At 38.0% G+C, this 15,064-nt stretch overlaps 1 protein-coding gene across 2 annotated transcripts in view; it reads right to left on the bottom strand.

The window, feature by feature from the left end:
- Positions 1-15,064, bottom strand: part of Prkdc (protein kinase, DNA-activated, catalytic subunit) — a 237,871-nt gene that overhangs the window by 18,166 nt on the left and 204,641 nt on the right. For both annotated transcript variants that reach the window (XM_052739941.1, XM_052739943.1), the window contains 3 exons: positions 14,470-14,681; positions 9,632-9,719; positions 9,391-9,534 (listed from right to left, as the gene is read on the bottom strand). In XM_052739941.1, the coding sequence (XP_052595901.1) occupies positions 9,391-9,534; positions 9,632-9,719; positions 14,470-14,681 (444 nt within the window). The remainder of the gene's footprint in view (positions 1-9,390; positions 9,535-9,631; positions 9,720-14,469; positions 14,682-15,064) is intronic.

Here is a 15,064-nt window from a genome sequence, read left to right as displayed (position 1 = left end):
AGCACCCCACGGTGCTAGACTTAGACTTGGAACCACACACACAAGCACAAAGGGGTTTCTAGCTTAGTAACAGCATATAAAGAAATTCTTATCGAAGACCGTGTAGCTTGGCAACAGCTGGGAGGGACAGTGGTGTGCACTGACATACTTTTAGGACAGGCTTAATGGATCCATCATGCAGAGAAAGGATTAAATCCAAAGTACCTATGTATCAAAGAGACAGCATGCAGTTTTTCCAACCAAGGCCATTCTTACTCAGTTGAAAACACAGGGTCCTCGATAGGGTAGGACAGGCTATAGCAAAGAACTATGGAAATGAAGTCCTTTCACAGGGATGTCCTTAGCCTGGAGTTCAAGGAATCCTACATCTAGTTCTCTCATTGCTGTTCTCATCCTCCTTTCTGTAAACTACATTCTGGCACACAAACAATATCCAGTTCCCTGCTAGGATTCTGCTAGATGATGTGAGGTGAGCTCACCTGACACTGTCTAGCACTTTCATATGATAATGGCAGATGCAGGCTCTGGTGACAAATTGGTATGGCCTGCAAAGCTGTGAACCTGGGCTTTTAAAATGTGTGGGCTACTGTTTTAGGAAAACAAAACCCAGATACATCTTTTTCTATCCAACATTCTATAATTTTTTAACACTAACCTAAGTATAATTTATTACCTAGTTAAATGACAATTCTTATTTGGAGTCACTTGAATATTCAAGAATCAATAGCACATACACAACAGGATACTGACCTCAATGTGTGTCAGAAAGCAAGATATAGGAGTTCACGGTGTTCTTAGGATGTCTATCCATCTTTAAGCTACAGGGAGACTTGTGTGCTCTGACAGTCATACCTTTATCTAATGTACACTTGGTGTAACCATCAAAAACAACCTCTACTTAACTAAAGTTATCCTAACCATCTAATTCAAGATGACTGTTTCACACCTGGGAGTATGTTTATATGAGAGAAAGAGACAAAAAAGTAACTCAAAATCCCAGCGTACATGTTAAAATCAGGAGGCTAAAAGGAAAGGAGCAGGTAAAGGGCAAAGCTGCTTTCTGTTCCTGAAGATATCCCATAAGAATTGAAAATGCCTAACCACAAAAGCTGATAGACAAATGTGCAGAATAGCATTAATTCACAAGAGTAATGAATGTTTGCTATTTGATGAAAGGATCAACAATGGAATAATAGGACATAGGGTGGAACAGAAAGATCAACAGTGGGAAGAAACTTAGCAATAAAGAATGAAACACGCTGAATATGAAAACATGCTAAGTGAAAAGTCTAGAAGAAGTCACTCCTTAAAGATAGAAACTAGTTTGGTGAATACCAGGGACTGGCAGGAGCAGTAAATGAAGAGTAATTGCATTAGGTTCAGAGTTGGCTGCTTTCCATGGTGATGAAAATGTTCTAAAATTTATGGGGTGATGACTTCAAACTTCTGTAACTATAATAAACACTACTGCACTGTACATCTTAAATGGATGAACTGTGAGAATACATAACTTATATCTGGATATAGCTGCAGTGTAGACAGTGGGCTGGGGAAAGGACAACAGAAGTGGCAGACTTCTTCATAACCTTTAGTGTCTTGAGGGTTAATGGATGAAGTTAGTTTGGCAGAACAGAGATAGGAAGGAATGATCTGATAAAGGGAAGGCACACGTGAGGGGGGAAGAACATTCTTGCTGGTGGACCAGTGAGAGGTGAAAGGCCAAGGAGAAAGGTGAGAGTGTCCACACCAGAAAGAAAAGATGCCACAGTGTCCACAGAAAGTGCACTTCTACGGTAGGGACCCAGCTTAGGTCCTTCCACCAACCTTCTCAGCCTTCCCTTCTAGCCCATCTCCATTCCTTCATGACAGTTACCCATCAGTAAATACTACTTATTAATAACTCAATATTAATAGTCTCAATTCTCCAATAAAAAGACAAAGACTAACACATTGGATTAGAAAACAGAATCCATCTTTCTAATGCATCTAAGAAATATCTCACCATTACCTTACAGTAAAGATGGAAAAAGATATTCCAAGCAAATGGACCCAAGAAACAAGCAGGTGTAGCCATTATACTACTGACAAAATAGACTTCAAACCTAAACTCATCAGGATAAGGAAGGACACTACATAATTAAAGGAAAAATCCACCAAAAGGATATTGTAATTATAAAAATCTATGCACAAAACACAAGGGCACCCAAGTTCATAAAATAAACACTACTACAGCTTAAATCACATATTGACCCTCTCACACTGACAGTGGGAGACTTTACTACCCCACTTTCAGAAAAGACAAGTCATGTAGCCAAAAACTAAACAGAGGAATTCCAGAGTTAAATAACTTCATAAATCAAATGGACCTAGTAGATATCTACAGAATATTTCACCCCAAAACAAAAGTTCATACTTTCTCCTCAGCAGCTCACGGAATTTTCTCCAAAATTGACCACATATTAGGTCATAAGACCTAGATACAAGGAAACATAAATATGAGAAAATTGAAATAATTAAAATTAAAATGTAAGAAAATTAAATCTGACCATCACAGATTAAAGCTGAATACCAACAACAGAAATAATCAGACAGTATAGAAACTGAACAATTTACAACTGAATGAAAATTGGTCAAGGCAAAAAATATGAAGGAAATTAAAAATTTTAAATAATTTAATGAGAATGAAAATGCAACATACCCAAACCTATTGGATACAATGAAGGCAGTTGTAAGAGGTAAGTTTGTAGCACCAAGTGCCTGTAGGGGCTGGCTAAAGAAACCCACCCTGACCCTGGAGCCCTGAAGTGAAAGAAACACACCCTGAATCTGGGACCTGAGCCAGAGAAAGAAGCACTTTATCCCCAAACCCAGAACCAAAGAAACGTGGCCTTACTCTGAAACCTGTGCCAAAGAAACATACTTTGTCCCTAGACTTAACAGCCAGTGAAAGAAATATGCCCTGACCTTAGAATTAGAGCCCAAAAGCTAAGAAAGGCCAGTGAAAGAAATACAATTTGGCTCTGAGATCAGAGCCATCTCTGCTCCTAGCCCACAAAACTAACCAACCCCTGAGCAGAAAAAAATTAACCAATCCCTGAACAGAAAATCTTCTCCCTGGAGAAACTCCGCCCTCAAGAGATCCTATATAAACCACCCTGCCTGGTCAGTTGTCCACCGCTCTTTCCCACCCTGGTAGAGGCAGCCACTCTCCTGGACTCCTCTTTCCTAATAAATCTCTTTCTCAAAAGAGGTTTGGGTGTGAAGATCTTCATTCTTCGCCACAGAGAATAATAACCTTGCTAAGATGTCCCTTAGTAGACTGAGCAGAAAAAAACTTGCAGAGATGTGCCTTGGGGGCTGAGCAAGGTGGAGCCAAACAAAAGAACCTTGCTGAGACATCCCTTAGGGGGCTGAGCAAGGTGGAGCAGAAAAAGTAACAACTTTACCCCTGAGCTGGAGGAGATTGCTACATTTCTGAAGGGGTTTCCCCTTTAGCAGAGTAGAACAAAAGAAGCAACATCTTGGGCTAGAGAAGAAGCAGAGCTCTGCCGGGAAGCCCCCTAAAGTGGGGACTGAGCAAAAGCTCAGCTGTAGCGGCTCTCCAGGAGAGGAGCAGGATTGCTATATCCTGCCTGGAGATCACCTCCCACCACACCAGGTATAGCCTGACTCCCGAACAGTCACAATACCTTTCCCTTCAGAGCTGAGCTGTCTCATTGCAGTTCCAGTTGCCAGAGCTGTCCTAGAAGGTCAAGGTGTCACCTGACTCCCAGTCAGGATACCTTTCCCTCAGAGTTGCAACACACTCACCTACAGTGCCTCCATCAAAAAAGTGGAGATCTCATATTAATACATTAATGACATACATGAAAACTCTAGAACAAGAAGGAATAATGCCCCAAAAGAGTAGATGGGAATAAATAATAAAACCCAGTGCTGAAATCAATGAAATACAAACAAAACAATGCAAAAAACAACCAATAAAATTAAATAATTAAAATTTAATTAATTAAAATTAAATTTGGTTGGTTCTGTGAGGAAATCAACAAGATTGACAAACCCTTAATCAAATTAACTTAACCAAATTAAAAAAATGGACAGAAGATATCCAAAATAATAAAATTATAGATAAAAAGGGGAAAATCCACAACAGACACTGAGAAAACCCAGAGAATCATAAGGGTATACTTTAAAAATCTGTAGTTCACCAAACTGCAAAATCTAGAAGAAATGGGTAAAATCTCTTGATATATACCACCTATCAGAGTTAAAGCAAGATCAGCTAAGCAATTTAAACAGACCCATAACCCCAGGTGAAATAGTAGCAGTAACTAAAAGTCCCCCAACCAAAGAAAGCCCAGGGCCAGATAGATTAAGTGTAGAATTCTACCAGACCTTCAAAGAAAAGCTAACACCAAAACTCAAATTATTCCACAAAATAAAACTGAAGGGACATTTCTTTCTTTCTTCCCTTTTTTTTTTGGACAGGGTTTCTCTGTGTAGTTTTGGTGCCTGTCTTGGATCTTGCTCTATAGACCAGGCTGGCCTTGAACTCATAGAGATCCACCTGGCTCTGCCTCCTAAGTGATGGGATTAAAAGTGTGCACCACTACAGCCCGACAAGGGACATTTCTTAATTCTTTTAATGAAGATAATGAATATCACCATGATACAAAATCCCCACAAGGACCCAATCAAAAAAAATTACATATAAATGCTCTTATGAGCAGAGCTGCAAAAAATTCTCAATAAAATACTTGCAAACCTATTTAGGAACATATCAAAAAGACTATTCAACATGATCAAATTGGTGGTCATCCTCAGAAATTCAAAGATGGCTCAACATATGTAAATCAATAATCTTCATCTATCATATAAAAACTAAAGATAAAAACCACATGATCATCCTGTTAGCTTGGAAAAGGCCAGTGATAAAACCCAACACCCTTCATGATAAAAGTCCTGAGAGACTGGGGATACAAGGGACTAACCTCAGCATAGTTAAAGGAATTCACAGAAAGCCTACAACTAACAGCAATCTAAATGGAAAGAAACTCAAAGCATTTCCACTAATATCAGGAACAAGACATGGTTGTCCTCTCTCTCCATACCTATTCAATATAGTACTTAAAATCTTAGCTCAGTGGCTTTCAACCTTCCCAATGCTGGGATTGATCCCTCCCTTTAATACAGTTCTTTATGCTGTGGTGACCACCAACCATAAAATCATTTTTATTGCTACTTCATTACTGCAATTTTGCTACTATTATAAACTGTAATGTTAGCCGATGGTCTTAAATGACCTCTGTGAAAGAGTCATTTGATCCCCAAAGGGTCATGACCCACAGGTTGAGAACCACTGTCTAGGCTAGAGTAATAACACAAGTAAAGGAGACTGAGGGATGCAAATAGAAAAGAAGCCAAAATATCTTTATTTACAGATGATAGGATTTTACACATTAAAAAATGGTAAAAACTCCACCAGGAAACTTCTACAGCTGATAAGAACTTTCAGTTAAATATCAGGATAGAGAATTAACACTCAAAAATCAGTAGCTTTCCTATATACAAATGACAAATGGACTGAGAAAGGAATCAGAGAAATAGTACCTTTCACAATAGCCCCTCCTCCCTCCCTCCCTCTCTCTCTCTCTCCATATATATATATATATATATATATATATATATATATATATATATATATATATGAGGTTAACTTCAACCAAGCAAGTGAAAGCCTTGTATAATAAAAAGTTTAAGACATTGAAGAAAGAAATTGAAGAAGAAACCAGAAGATGGAATGATCTCCAATTCTCATGGATCAGTAGGAATAATATAGTGAATGTGATCATCCAACTAAAAGCAATCTTTAGGCATCCAGGCAGTGGGTCCGGGTCCTGTGCTCAGTGCATGAGTTGGATGTTTGAAACCTGGGGCTTATGCAGGGACGCTTGGCTCAGCCTGGGAGGAGGGGACTGGACCTGCCTGGACTGAGTCTATCTACCAGGTTCATCTCAATCCTTGGGGGAGGGGGGCAGGAGGGGGGAGAACAAGGGAATCTGTGGCTGATATGTAAAATTAAATTATATTGTAAAATAAAATAAAATTAAAAAAAAATTCAACCAAGAAAATTCTAACACAATTCTTCACAGAAATTGAAAAAATAATCCTGAATAATGAAAAAACTGCTGGAGGTATAAACATCCCAGTTGTACTACAGAACTATAATAAAAACAGCATGGTATTGGCATCAAAATATTGATCAATTAAACTGAATTGAAGACCCAGACATAAGTTCACATACCTATGGACATCAGAATTTTGACAAAGAAGACAAAAATGCATACTGGAGAAAAGGCAGCATCTTCAAGAAAAGGTACAGGCCAAACTGGTTTGGCTATATTATATTATTATATATATTATATTATATTCTTCTATAGAAGAATGAAAATAGATTCCTATCTATCATTCTGCACAAAACTCAACACCAAGTATATCAAAGACCTTAACATAAGGCCAGATACCCTGAATCTGATAGAAATGAAAGCAGGGAATAGGCTTGAACTCATTGGCACAGGAAAAGATTTTTTGAACAAGACACCAACAGCACAGGCAGAGAGACCAACACAATTAATAAATGGGACCTCATGAAGCTGCTTCTGTACAGCAAAGGACACCATTATGAGAGCAAAACAGAAGGCTACAGACTGGAAAAAAATTTTTAAGAATTATATATATCTGATAGCGAAATAACTGATTTTAAAAATGGGGTTCAGAAATAAGCAGAGAGTTCTCAAAAGATGAACACAAATGGCTGGAAACACTTAAAGAAATGTTCAACATTCTTAACCATTAGAGAAATACAAATTAAAACTCCTTTAATATTTCATCTTATGAGGATGTGGTGAAAGGGGAACACTTATTTATTGCTGGTGGATGAGCGGACTTGGCAAAGCCATTACCAAAATCAGTGTGGTGGTTCCTCAGGAAACTGAAAATAGATCTACCTCAAGATCCAACTTTAGTATTCTTGGGCATATACCCCAAGGACTCTATATTCTACTATAGATATACTTACTCATCCATGTTCATTGTTGCTCTATTTATAATACCCAGAAGTTATAAACAGACTAGATGTCCATCAACTCATGAATCGATAATGAAAATATGGTACATTTATACACAATGGAATAGTATTATTCAATCGTTAAGAAACGTGAAATTATGAGATTTAAATAGATGAAGCTAGAAAAAATAATCATCCTGAGAGAGATATTCCAAACTCCAAAAGACAAATATTGTATGTTTTCTCTTATATGTAGATGTTAGCTTTTAAGGCTTTGATAGGTGTGCCACTATTCATGTAACTACAGAGGTTAGGTACTGATCTAGTAAGTAGGGACTTTGGGAGTAGTACTGGATCTCCCAAGGAGGGGGAAATAGAATATGTTGTTATAAAGGGACAAAGGGTAAACTAGAATAGAGGACTAAATAGGAGAGTAGGAGAGAAGGGTAAAGGAGGGAACATGGGAAGAGCCAACTAACATTAAAGGCCATTTGAAAAAATAGGAAAATCTACTACTGCAGAAGCTTCCCAAAATATATATTTATGTGAAAAGGAATCTAAACATAGTCAACAAATAATAGGAGAGACAATGCCAACTAGCTATCTTATGCCACCAAGTAAAACCTCCAGTGTCAGGAAAAAGGTTACATCTTGATAAGTCATTGGCTAAAATGGCCCCATGGGAACCCCCAAACATCACAGGGAAGCTTTTACTCTCCACAAACTAATGATGAAGTTCTGCTGCTGAAGACAACACTTACTTAGGCTATCTCACATGGAAAAGTCAGTCTGGTGCCTAACTAAAAGATTTACCCTTTTAATTAGTATAACTGGAAGGTACTTTTTACACTAACAGAGGAGAAAGGTAATCATTAATATCACCCAGCTATAAACCCTGTGACTTACAACAGCAACCTGCTTGCAAGATACACTGTGCAATAGCTGTAAAAATGCTATGGGAGTAACCAATTGCTTTTTGATTGAAGGACCAATCCATGAGATGCAACCCATACATGACACTGCCAAAATGACCAAAAATCTGAGACCAGATAGTTCATGGGCTACGGGAAAATCCACTATTATTCTACTAAAGGAACACAGCAATAAAATGAGTCACAATACAAAAAGATCAGTGCCTCACTCCACCTACATCAGAGAAGCTTTTTTTTTTTTTGCAGTTGATAGGAATTATCAGAGACCTTCAGCTGGACAATATGCAGAGTGGGAGAGAATTTGGAGCACCCAGTCCTAAATGTCTTCAACAAACATCTCTCCCCAAGGCTCATGGTGGAAGAAAAAGTGGAAAGATTTTAAGAGCCAGAGGTGATGGATAACTCCAAGGAAACAGTGTCTTCCAGACACAACAGGACTGATACACATATGAACTCACAGAGATTGTATAGATTTGCACAGGTTCAAGCCAGAATTCTATCACTGAGAAGGGGAAGTGGAGATAGGGTCCCACCTCTAGCCAAGAAGCTATCTGCAATTGATACCTGCTTGCAAAGGAAAAATTGGTTTTCTCCAATGGAGTCTCACTGGTTATACAGTCACACTTTAGGGTAGGCCCCATGCCCAGCAGTAGATGGTGAACACAAAATGAACTCAATGGCATATTTTAGACTTTTTGTTTTAAGTATCTTTGGTTTACTTTTTTTTTTCTCATTTGATTTTTGTTTTTGTGGGTTTTTTTTTTTTTTTTTTAAAGAGAGAAAAAGAACATAAAGTTCAATGTGTAGGCAGGTAGGGAAGATAGTGTAGAAATTGAGGGATGGGAAAACATGATCAAAATATATTGCATGTAAAATTTTTTCAAAATTAAAAAAAGAAACAAAATAAAAGAGTGCCCCTCACTTCAGAACTCTTTCCAACTCTAGAATAACTAAAACAGATCTCCCTCTGTCACACTTGTCTGAAATATAGCTTTTTATAAGCAGTGTTGGTCACATGATCCCTATGGCCCTGGGAACTGGGTCTACACTGTGTCTCTAAGCAACCAAACTGTTGCCCTAAACTACATGCTTCAGAATACTTATCATCTTATGTAAGACAGAAATACTTTCTTGATCTAATACCTAAATCATCCTGAGAGTTACAAATACTGAACTACATGCAATCTTCAGATATTAGAATCTGAGCACGAAGGGAACATACTACACCCAAAAGCTTTGTCTACTGACCCACTTGTCACCACTGAATGGACACATACTCAATTACTGTATCTTGCAGAAGACATCAGATCTAAAGCAAGCTCAAACAAGAGTCAGGACCCAATCAAATGTGAACGCTGTTGCTACCATCAAGGCAATTCTATCTATTCATACCTGTATGAACCTCCTTCTGAATGGCCCCAGGCCTGGAGCCTGAAGGTCACCCAAGGCAGTGTGCATCCTTTTATACAGTTTTTCAATATTATTTTTATTCACAGGATTCTTTCCTAGTTCATTGTTAATATCTTTAACCCAGTCCTGTGCCAAAAGAGAGAAAAAAAGAATCAAGAAAGAAGCTAGACTATACACAAATGCTATCTGCATTAATTTTTATTGTTAACGGTTGTTTTCTTACCTTAAAGATCAGATCTGGATTGGAGAGCTGATCTAGGGCATTAATAAAATCTTGAATCTCTCCTCCTTGATCAAGTTTACTTTTTATCCTATAAAAAAATTACCAGGTTTAGGCCAAGCATGGTGGCACACATCTTTAATCCTAGCACTCAGAGGTAGAAGCAGGTGGATCTCTATGAATTCAGGGCCACCCTGGTCTACACAGAGAGTTTCAGGACAGTGAGGGATACATACAGAGACCTTGTCTCAAAACACAGCCACCACCAACACCACTAGGTTTAGGTAATTAAACATTTTCTAATGACCAGGGACTTTTTTTTTTACATATTTAAAATATAGGTTTAGAACATGTACTTTCTTGATATGTTTACATATAAGTATACACATAAATTCATGTCCTACGCACACACGCGCGCGCACACACACACACAGAGCGACTACTGTTCCAGGGAAGTAGTGATTTGAGAATTATATGCAACATTAGATTAACATCTGCTCTTTAAAGCAGTGGTTCTCAACCTGTGGGTTGAGACCCTCTGGGAGGTTGAATGACCCTTTCACAGGGGTTGCATATTAGATATCTTGTATATCAGCTATATTGTGATTCATAACAGTAGCCAAATTACAGTTATGAAGTAGCAATGGAAATAATTTTACGGTTGGGGGGTCAGAACATGAGGAACTGTATTAAGCGGTCACATATTAAATATCTTGCATATCAGATATATTATGATTCGTAACAGTAGCCAAATTACAGTTATGAAGTAGCAATGGAAATAATTTTATGGTTGGGGGCCAACACAACATGAGGAACTGTATTAAAGGGTCGCAGCATTAGAAAGGTTAAGAAGGTTGAGAATAAATCCATAGTAGATATGGATACTGATGAATATAATTAGCTTTAAACATCTTGAAGTATGACAGGTACTTTCTTACAAATATTTTTCATGTGTTCATTTTTAAAAATAGGCTTACTGTTCTAGATTCTGCTCAGAGATGGTGGAGCTGGTGGGGCAAGGTGGTGCAAGTGGTATGTACAGAGTGTGACAACTGATCTGCCTTTCAAATTCCTTGGCACTGAGGCAATTCAGCTCTTGTCAGAAACAGTTGTTTTATGTAAAGATTTTTAATTATCTTATTGATTGTATTCATACATAGTGATGGATTTCATAAAGATAATTTATTCAAGTATACTATGGACTTTGACCATCTCTGCTTCCTATATCCTCTTTTTCTCCCTCCCATGAGTATCTTTCCTTTTCTCAGACAATTTTGCTTCTACTTGCATGCCAGATGGATATACATATGAAAGTGAGGCTATTTGTTTGAGTCTGGTTTTTTGGTTTTGTTTTGTTTTTCGAGACAGGGTTTCTCTGTGTAGTTTTGGAGCCTGTCCTAGAACTCAATCTGTAGCCCAAGCTGGCCTTGAACTCACAGAGATCCACCTGGCTCTGCCTCCCGAGTGCTGGGATTAAAGGTGTGCACCACTACCACCTGACTTGAGTCTGGCTTATTTCTCTTGATATATGATGATGCCTCATTCTATTTATTTTCATGCAAACAATACAAGTTTGTTTTTCTTTATGGTTGAATAAAACTCTATGATACATCACACATTGTTTATTCATTCACATTCATAGATACTTAGGCTGAGTCCATCAACTAACTGTTGTTGACAGTGCCACAGTACATAAAGATATGCAGGTCTTTGCAGTTATGTGGCTTCTTAACAGTACATTCACAGGAACAGTTTAGATGGATAATGTAGTAGGTCTATTTTTTTGGTTTGTTGCTGTTACTGTCTGGAGATAGGGTTTCATTATGTAGCCCTGGCAAAAAGAACAATGTTGGAGGTATCCCCACAGAGCCATAGTAACAAAAACTGCACGATACTTACACAAAAACAAACAGGTAGAAAAATGGAATAGAGGACCCATATATAAATCTACTTGGTACGTGCAGTGACCAAATCTTTGACAAAGGTTTCAAAAACATACACCAGGAAAACAAAAAATAGAGCTTGTGAGCTACATAGTGAAACCCTATGTCAAGACAACAGCAAAACACAAAGAAATAGAACTACCATATGAACTAGTTATATATGCTTGTGAATATACTTGTAACAATCCATATATTTACAGAGATACTTGCATATGTTTGCTTATTACAGCTCACTTCATGAGCCCATTTACTGGATTGTGTGGGTTTTTTGGTATTTGGTTTTTTGAGTAGTCTATTCGAGACATTAATCTTCTGTTTCATTGATTTCTTTTGTATTTTTTTTGTTTCTATGTTGGGGGATATTTGATCATACTGTGAACCCGAAGTTTGTATTTGCACTAATTAATAAAATTAACCTTGGGTAAGGAGGATGAGTTAGCAACTAGTTGACAGAAAGTGATCATAGAGCCTCAGAGGGCATCTGGAAGAGAGAGATGTACTGGAAGTAGTAGGGAGGGGTTGTGGGTGGTGTAGCTTTTTTTGTTTAGGTGGAGTGGACGGAAGGGCATGCCTTTTGGGAGACACCAGCAAGGAAAGAAGGTTAGCTAGTTGCTATTCAACCTCTCTGACCTAGCAGATTTTTAAACCAACCTTTGAATGCTGAGTCTTATTTATAAATACAATGATATAGATTTAGTTAAAGCTACCTGTAGGGGCAGGAACAGAGCCAGTGTCTGTGGAAACAGAATTCCCACCATGCTGTGGCCTGAGCAGTTGGGCTGCTGCCAGAGAAGGAGGCCAGTAACTGCAGAGCACAGTTGCTGGCTGAAATAGCAGTAGATTAAGGTGTAGCCACTGTGCTGAAGTTAAAAACAATATTTCTATTTCATTAATTTGTGCTCTGACTGCTATTATTTACTATCATCTATTGATTTGGGGCTTGGCTTGTTTTTAGTTTTCTAAGATCTTAAGATGTATCATTAAGTTGTTTGCGATCTCTATAATTTCATAAAGTAGGCACTTACAACTATATACTTCCTTCTTAGAATCTTTTGTTTTTCATAGGCTCTGGTGTGTTTGCACTTTAATTCTAGGAATATAAAAACTTTTCTCCTGATTTCTTCAATAACCCACTCACTATTCAATAGTGCATTGTTTAGTCTCCATTAGTTTGTATATTGTTTACAACTACAAACTACTAAATTAAAAACTACAGTTTCTCATTAATTTATAGTTTGATTTCATTGTCACCAGTTAGATTATTTTAATTTATTCAATATTTATTAACACTCAGTGTCCTAAAATATGGTCTATTTTGGAAAAAGTCCCAGAGGTTGTTGAGAAGAATGTATATTCTATAGTTATTGAGTAGAATATTCTGTTTATTCATGTTATTTAATTACAATGTTTCTGTATTGGGGGAGTTGGAAAACCTACTTAAGGGTAAGATTCAGGTACTGTTATTCTGAGATCAATGAATGGCTTAATATTTAGTAGTGTTTGGTGTTTGGAATTGGGTTTACCGATGCTTGATGCACAAAACACCTCTTGATGGAGGATGTGCCCAGGAAACAATGCATTTACAAAGTATTCTTGTAAAAATCACACCAAAGCTCATTATGCCATTGGTCTCAACCTATAAATAACCAAAACAGTGAAAAAGATGATACTTCAGGCTATCTGTTGTACCCTAATTCAGAAGAGGGATGTCTCTTTGTATGTATGCATGTGTATGTATACATACCTACATACACACCATGTGATATATACATGAACATTTGAGTGTGTGTACTTATGTGTGCACAGACAGAGGCCAAAGCAGAAGTGGGTGTCTCACTTTCTACCTTATTTCCTTGAGACAGTCTCTCAATAAATTCAAAGCTCATTGTTTTGCTTAGGCTGCCTGTCTCTGTGTTGTGTCCGTCCCCCCCCCCTCCCCTGGCTGAGTTTACAGGTACATATAGCCATGGGTCCTGGGGAATGGAACTCAAGTTATGCTTGCAGAATAAGCGCTCTTACCCACTAAGCCATCTCCCTAGTTTCTCTGGATTTATATTATTACATTTTCATCTATTATTTGTGGTATGTTGTTTATATATAGCTCAGGCTGCCCTCCAACTTCAGAGTCTCCTGTCACAGGTTCCAGAGTATTTGTGAATACAAGCATGCATCACCATGCCAACATTCCAATATATCTTAAAGGGCAGCTTAAGAACAGTCTCAGCTGGGGGTTCTACTGCTGTGATAAACACCAAAAACAGAAGCAATGTGGGGATGGGAGGAGGGTTCATCTCAGCTTATAGCTCTCAGGGAACAGTTTATCACTGGGAAAGTCAGGGCTTGATCTCAAGACGGGAACCTGGAGTGAGGAACTGAAGCAGAGACCATGGAGGGATGCTGCTTACTGGCTTGTTCCTTAAGCCTGGTTTGCTTGGCTTGCTTTCTTATGGAACCCAGGACTAACTGCCCAGGAGTGACACCATCCACTTGAACTGGGCCCTACCTTATCAATCATTAATCAAGAAAATGCCCCTCAGAGCTAATCAGATTGGATCATTTTCTCAATTGAGGCTCTCGCTTCTTAAATGACCCTTGCTTGTGTCAAATTTATAAAAGCAAACTAACTAGGACAAGAACTGATTGCAAAAAGCATCTCATCTAGTCTGTATTATGCAAAAGATTATTAACTATGGGCATGTAGGCAAGCACCCAAGACAAACAATATTTTCAAAAGGAAAGAAATTCTCTAATAAGTATATGGAGAGAAGATAAACTCAAGAGATGTCTAAGAATTTCTATGCTTCATGAACACATCAAATGTATTTGCATGTTTTTGTTTTTACCACACAAAATTTTTATACCCTATAGTATCTTATCAACCCAATACCGAAACATTACCTTTCAACAAATGCTTTATTCTTATGACCAGAAGAAGTATGTGTAAAGGAGTAGCTTTCACTGCTTATTATAAAAGGGTAGATAATGGCCTGTGGGTAGTTATCAGCAATCTCTTCCACGGTGTGTTGTACTGCAATGGCTTCCTCTTTGTCCAGTAAGGCCACCATGTGACTGATCCAGCCAATGAACTGCCAGCAAGGAATGGATGAAATCTAAAATTCAGAAAACTATAGTTTGAAAATGAATGAAACACTTGGCACTATTTACTATAAAGGCTATAAAAGTAAAATATGTTTAATATGAAATGTCTTATATGTTGTCTCTTTCTTAGCTCTCTTTTGCTAAGGAACCACTGGATTCTTCTAAGCTTTTTCTGTACAAGTATATACATATTCTTTGCTCAAAGAATGGGATCATACCTGCTGTGGTGGTTTGAATGAGAATGGTCCCCACAAGCTCATATATTTAAATGTTTGGTCCCCAACTGGTAGAACTGTCGGGGAAGGATTAGGAAGTTATGGTCTTGTTAGAGGAGGTGTGTTGGAGGTGGGCTTTGAGATTTCAAAAGATTCCTACCATTCACAGTGTGCCCCCT

The sequence above is a fragment of the Peromyscus californicus genome, unplaced genomic scaffold, assembly GCF_007827085.1.
Source record: "Peromyscus californicus insignis strain IS unplaced genomic scaffold, ASM782708v3 Scaffold_16__1_contigs__length_79575227, whole genome shotgun sequence".
NCBI classification, from domain to species: domain Eukaryota; kingdom Metazoa; phylum Chordata; class Mammalia; order Rodentia; family Cricetidae; genus Peromyscus; species Peromyscus californicus.
Note: the sequence above shows the minus strand (reverse complement) of the source record. Positions and strands in the feature narration are given on the sequence as shown.